Source organism: Antennarius striatus, chromosome 20 (genome assembly GCF_040054535.1).
Source record: "Antennarius striatus isolate MH-2024 chromosome 20, ASM4005453v1, whole genome shotgun sequence".
Taxonomy (NCBI): Eukaryota; Metazoa; Chordata; class Actinopteri; order Lophiiformes; family Antennariidae; genus Antennarius; species Antennarius striatus.
Window position 1 is genome coordinate 844,001 of NC_090795.1, and position 6,000 is coordinate 850,000.

Genomic DNA, 6,000 nt, shown 5'->3' on the forward strand with positions numbered 1-6,000 from the left:
CACGGACGGACGGTGACCCCGGGACACATCTGCAGGAGTTATTTCCTCCAGGGACACGAACAACAAGAGGCTGTGCCTGCAGCGAACAGGAGAACGTTTCATGAGAGAGAATTAAAAATAAACCTCCACTGCAGCTCCGGGTCGATGATCAGGAACGATTTTAGGTTCCAATCTCTGAGGAATAAAAAGTTCCTTTAGGGACGGAAACACGGAAACGTTCCGTTCACGCATGACGGGGGAAAAAGGGATTAAAACTGTTATGTGGTTTTATTGTTGACATGATAAACCTGAAGGGTTCTTCAGGAGGTGAAGCGTTCAAGCCCCGCTGATCGGCTGCGTGTTGACGTCACCAGCAGGGGGCAGCATCGCGACTGTGATTGGAGGAGCAGAACAAAACCTGTTGAAGCTCCTTCACATTATAACGATTAATAGAATTAAACAGAGAGAAATTAAAGGGACTAAAGAAGAAAAAAAGTTAAGTAGAAAAGAATTAAAACTTAAATACTAAAATGTTTTAAATAAATAATGAATTAAAAAAATAAGATGAACATAAATTAAGTCAAATAAATAAAAAGAGATTCGAAACTAAGAAAAATTAAAGGCGCAAAAATATTCAGGTTAAAAATCAAATAAACATGAGATAATACAAAATTAAATAAACATAATATATTAATAATTAACTCAATAATAAAACTATAAAGATCAAAAGAGAGAAATATAGAAATTTCTCTTAATAAAAATTATAAAAAAGTGAATTAAAATAAAACAAACTTCAAATAAAAACAAAACTATTTAATAATTAAAGTAAATGAAAGTACATTAGCCCCCCCCTCCTCTCTCTCCACACCTCTCTCTTGCCCCCCTAAAGTCTCTCGCCCCCTGTGACGTCAGCGGCTGTTCGGTAAACGGAGCCAGTCTCTCTCCGGTCTGAGGAGAAACGGAGCAGAAAAAGAACCGGGGAGCGGAACCGGGAGCGCGTGACACCCGTTAACCCGCCGGTCCGGTCCGGGAGCGCGCGCCGCGGACAGAAAACACCCGAAGAAGAAGAAGAAGAGGAAGAGGAGCAGAAGGGAGAGAAGGAGCAGCGGAGGAGGACAAGTCGGCCGGAGTTGCTCCGTAGTTCCCCCCACCCCCCCGCTCCGGAGGGTCTCGGTGTGAACATGGAGCGAACCGGAACTTTGCTGCTCGCCGCTTTCTCACTGCTCTCACTGGGGCTGACGGGCGCGCGCGCGGACACCTTCAAAGGTGAGGTTTTTTTGGGGGGTGGGGGGGTTTGTGGTGGTGGGGGGGGAGTTGTTTCTGAGGCATCCAAGTTTCCAGCTGGAAAATCTCCTCCTCTTCCTCACTTCTTCCTCCACTCCTCTATCTGCTCCTCTTCCTCCTCTTCCTCTTCAGTTTTCCGCTGCCCCCCCCCCCCCCCACCCAACAGAACCAGAACTTTACCCCCCCCCCTTCAATCCCTCCCGGTTCCCCTGAAATCTGACTCCCGGTCGGCGGCAGTTGTTCCGGCAGCCGCGCGCCGGAGAGGATTCGGTGTGAAACCGGTTCGGTACCGGGTCACGCGCTCAGAACCGGATTAAAGACAGAAATAAAAAAATAAAAACATTTGTTTAAAATCAGATTTAAAAAAAACTTATTGTTTGATTTTTCTGCTGAAATCTGGAAAATAAAAGTAGAATAAAGAAAGAAATCCAATCAATGAATCGATTTTAAATCAAATTAAAGACTTTAAGTCGTTATTATTATCACTCTGGACCTGATTATTGATCGTATCGATCACATACAGGCAAACCGGTTTGTAAACTGATTTCCTTAAAATGAATCCTGACTGATAAAAAATACAATAAAACAAAATAGATAAAGTCAATCAAACAGGTGATTGTCTGTGTTTCTGATGTGGTCACGTGATATTTTACTACACAAGTAAATAATCACGTTTATTGATCCATGATTAGAAAATTATACACTGGATTCATCTCAGAGGCGTTTGAGTCCCGTCAGACTGTAGGAACTCTGATGTGTGTGTGTGTGTGTGTGTGTGTGTGTTGTGTGTGTGTGTGTGTGTGTGTGTGTGTGTGTGTGTGTGTGTGTGTGTTTCTACTGCAGTACTGCAGAGCTGGTAAACATCTGGGTGGGTTCCGTGGAGAACCAGGTCCACTTTGGTTCTGCTCAGGTTTTCTCGTGTTTCCATTGGTTCCCCTTCGTACCTGATGGGGGCAGCAGAGAGTCCAGGGTGTAGGGGGTATAGGGGGATGTAAGGGGGTGTAGGGGGGTACGCTGGTGGAACTGGACCTGCGGTTCCTCACTAACTGGCCACAGAACCAGAGAACAGGAACCTGGTCGCGGTGCGTTCACTGACCTTCTAAAGAATGGAGCCACCAGTTTGGTCCCAGTGGTTCTCATGGAACCAGTTAGCATCGAGCCAACAGGGAGGGGCCGAAGTGGGGGGGTCATTTGATTTTAGCTGCACCATTGTTTCCTTCTTTTCCTGACGCCCCTGAACGTCACACAGCTGCTTCCTGGTTCAGTTCAGTTTCCTGTGGAAGATCCTGACCTACTGGTCCCAGTTTGGGGTCTTACTGGTCCCAGTTTGGGGTCTTACTGGTCCCAGTTTGGGGTCTTACTGGTCCCAGTTTGAGGTTTAACTGGTCCCAGTTTGAGGTCTTACTGGTCCCTGTTTGGGGTCTTACTAGTGGTGGTTTCGGGTCTTACTGGTCCCAGTTTGAGGTCTTACTGGTCCCAGTTTGAGGTCTTACTGGTCCCAGTTTGAGGTCTTACTGGTCCCAATTTGAGGTCTTACTTGTCCCAGTTTGAGGTCTTACTGGTCCCAGTTTGAGGTTTAACTGGTCCCAGTTTGGGGTCTTACTGGTGGTGGTTTCGGGTCTTACTGGTCCCATTTTGGGGTCTTACTGGTGGTGGTTTGGGGTCTTACTGGTCCCAGTTTGGAGTCTTAGTGGTCCCAGTTTAGGGTCTTACTGGTCCCAGTTTGAGGTTTAACTGGTCCCAGTTTGGGGTCTTACTGGTCCCAGTTTAGGGTCTTACTGGTCCCAGTTTGAGGTTTAACTGGTCCCAGTTTGGGGTCTTACTGGCGGTGGTTTGGGGTCTTACTGGTGGTGGTTTGGGGTCTTACTGGTCCCAGTTTGGGGTCTTACTGGTCCCAGTTTGAGGTTTAACTGGTCCCAGTTTGGGGTCTTACTGGTCCCAGTTTGGGGTCTTACTAGTGGTGGTTTCGGGTCTTACTGGTCCCAGTTTGAGGTTTAACTGGTCCCAGTTTGAGGTCTTACTGGTCCCAGTTTGAGGTCTTACTGGTCCCAGTTTGAGGTTTAACTGGTCCCATTTTGGGGTCTTACTGGTGGTGGTTTGGGGTCTTACTGGTCCCAGTTTGGGGTCTTACTGGTGGTGGTTTGGGGTCTTACTGGTCCCAGTTTGGGGTCTTGCTGGTGGTGGTTTGGGGTCTTGCTGGTGGTGGTTTGGGGTCTTACTGGTCCCAGTTTGGGGTCTTACTGGTCCCAGTTTGAGGTTTAACTGGTCCCAGTTTGGGGTCTTACTGTTGGTGGTTTGGGGTCTTGCTGGTGGTGGTTTGGGGTCTTACTGGTCCCAGTTTGGGGTCTTACTGGTGGTGGTTTGGGGTCTTACTGGTCCCAGTTTGGGGTCTTACTGTTGGTGGTTTGGGGTCTTGCTGGTGGTGGTTTGGGGTCTTACTGGTCCCAGTTTGGGGTCTTACTGGTGGTGGTTTGGGGTCTTACTGGTGGTGGTTTGGGGTCTTACTGGTCCCAGTTTGGGGTCTTACTGGTTTGTAATTAGAGCTGAGCTCCTGTTAACTCAGCAGACGGTAAAATCCTGAATCAGCGACAGTCCTGAACCTGGACACACCAGGTCACCTGGGACCGGTGTGTGTGTGTGTGTGTGTGTGTGTGTGTGTGTGTGTGTGTGTGTGTGTGTGTGTGTGTGTGTGTGTGTGTGTGTGTGTGTGTGTGTGTGTGTGTGAGTTCATGTTCAGGTGCAGTCAGCTCTTTGTTCTGTCCTGTCAGGGTTTTAATGAAGCTCACAGATTAAACACACACACATGGTGAAGTCAGGTGTGTGTGTGTGTGTGTGTCTGTGTGTGTGTGTGTGTCTGTGTGTGTGTGTGTGTGTGTGTGTGTGTGTCCTTAGTGAGTTAATTATCTCCCTTCAAACCGTTGAGACTTCCTTCCTTTATTTACTTCCTCCTTCCTTCCTGCTTGTTGTTCTTGTTTCCTCTTCATCGTATTTAAGCTCCATTAAAAAGTCACTATTTGTGTGTGTGTGTGTGTGTGTGTGTGTGTGTGTGTGTGTGTGTGTGTGTGTGTGTGTGTGTGTGTGAAGGAGATCATATGACTTTTTTGGTCCAGACTCAGGCTGCTTCTTAAGCCAATTTAGCTGCTACACACACACACACACACACACACACACACACACACACACACACACACACACACACACACACACACACACACACACACACACACACACACACACACACACCAGGAGCTGACAGGATCAGTGTGATCACACACTGATGAGAACGCTAACGCTGTTAAAGGTGACTGTGTGTGTGTGTGTGTGTGTCACATGACCTTCCCCTGCTGTGATTGGCTGAGACTAAACCAATCAAATCTAATTAGGGGGACATTAAACCAGCGATGTGATCCAGGTCCTGGACTCCCACCATGAGGATTAGTCTGATGAGACATGGCCCCGCCCCCTACGTGTCATGCCACGCCCACCCCACCAAGCCCCGCCCCCAGGCTCTCATCACAACAAAGGTCTTTATTTGTTAAACAGGTGTTTAAAGTCAGAGCTGCTGAACAGGCAGGAAGCATCTTAACACAGATTACAGTGATAACACACACACACACACACACACACACACACACACACACACACACACGTCTTCAAACAATAATCCTATGAATATGATCGGGGGGGATTTGGGTCGGGTTCCAATCAGGCTGCCGTCTCTGGACAGGGATTAGACCCAATCCCCACGCTGCTGCTCTAATCTGATGTTTCAGAGATAATTTAGTTAATCTGAAGAAAAACTACCTACCTGCCGTCACCATGACGACAGTCACATGACCCCCATGACCCCCACGGTGGGCCAAAACGTTGTTAAACGCAGGTGCTCCTGTGGGCTTGAGCTTGGCTTGTGATTGGACGGATTGGTGCTCCGCCCCCCTGGGGGGGTTCGGGGTCAACGCCCCGTTCCATTTTAATCAATTCTGCTTCGGGTTTGATCTATCCATCCCCCGCCATGTTACTCAGCGAAGGTCTCAGCACGTTTGGAGCGTCTTGCGGTGGGTTCAGGGACCGCAGGAGATTTGGATCTCGGTGACAGAGCTTAGCGCTGACACCGGCCCGGCAGACACAAATCCTCCTGGGGGGCTCCGATCTCATCTCACACGTTAAACAAAAGGAGTCTTAATCCTGCACCGCTAATCCCCGATGGGTTTGCCGACGCTGCGTCTGAAGGCGGCGCGTTAATCCCAGGGGCCACCGGGGGCCGGCGGCGGTGCCTCGGCTCGCTGGGGATCCTTTTGCTACGGGATTAAGTCTAAACGGACCGGCCGCAAACAGGAAGTGTCGCTTTGAGGAACGGAGACGTGGATTGGAGGGGAGATTAAGAGAACAAAGATTCACGCGTTTGTAGATTACTGCAAACAGGACACATGAAAGCACCGCGGGAAGCAGCCAATCAGGAGCCAGAGATTAGCAGCATGTTTTATTCATTCTGCTGCCGCGGCAACGGGTAGCAGAGGAGGTCAGCGACGCTAACGCTAATTAAACGCCAAAAATACACAACGGCTTTGATGTCTGAACACCAGCGAAGAAGAACGCTCTGGACCAATCAGACGCTCTGGACCAATCAGACGCTCTGTCCAATCAGACGCTCTGGACCAATCAGACGCTCTGGACCAATCAGACGCTCCGGACCAATCAGACGCTCTGGACCAATCAGACGCTCTGGACCAATCAAAT

The 6,000-nt window shown here is 48.9% G+C and overlaps 1 protein-coding gene across 7 annotated transcripts in view; it reads left to right on the forward strand.

The window, feature by feature from the left end:
• Window positions 1–926: 926 nt before the first annotated feature.
• The window catches only part of LOC137614019 (receptor-type tyrosine-protein phosphatase mu-like), an 82,534-nt gene continuing 77,460 nt past the window's right edge, over window positions 927–6,000 (forward strand). For all 7 annotated transcript variants that reach the window (XM_068343426.1, XM_068343427.1, XM_068343428.1 and 4 more), the window contains exon 1: window positions 927–1,245. In XM_068343426.1, coding sequence (XP_068199527.1) covers window positions 1,161–1,245 — 85 coding nt within the window. In that variant the 5' untranslated portion in view covers window positions 927–1,160. The remainder of the gene's footprint in view (window positions 1,246–6,000) is intronic.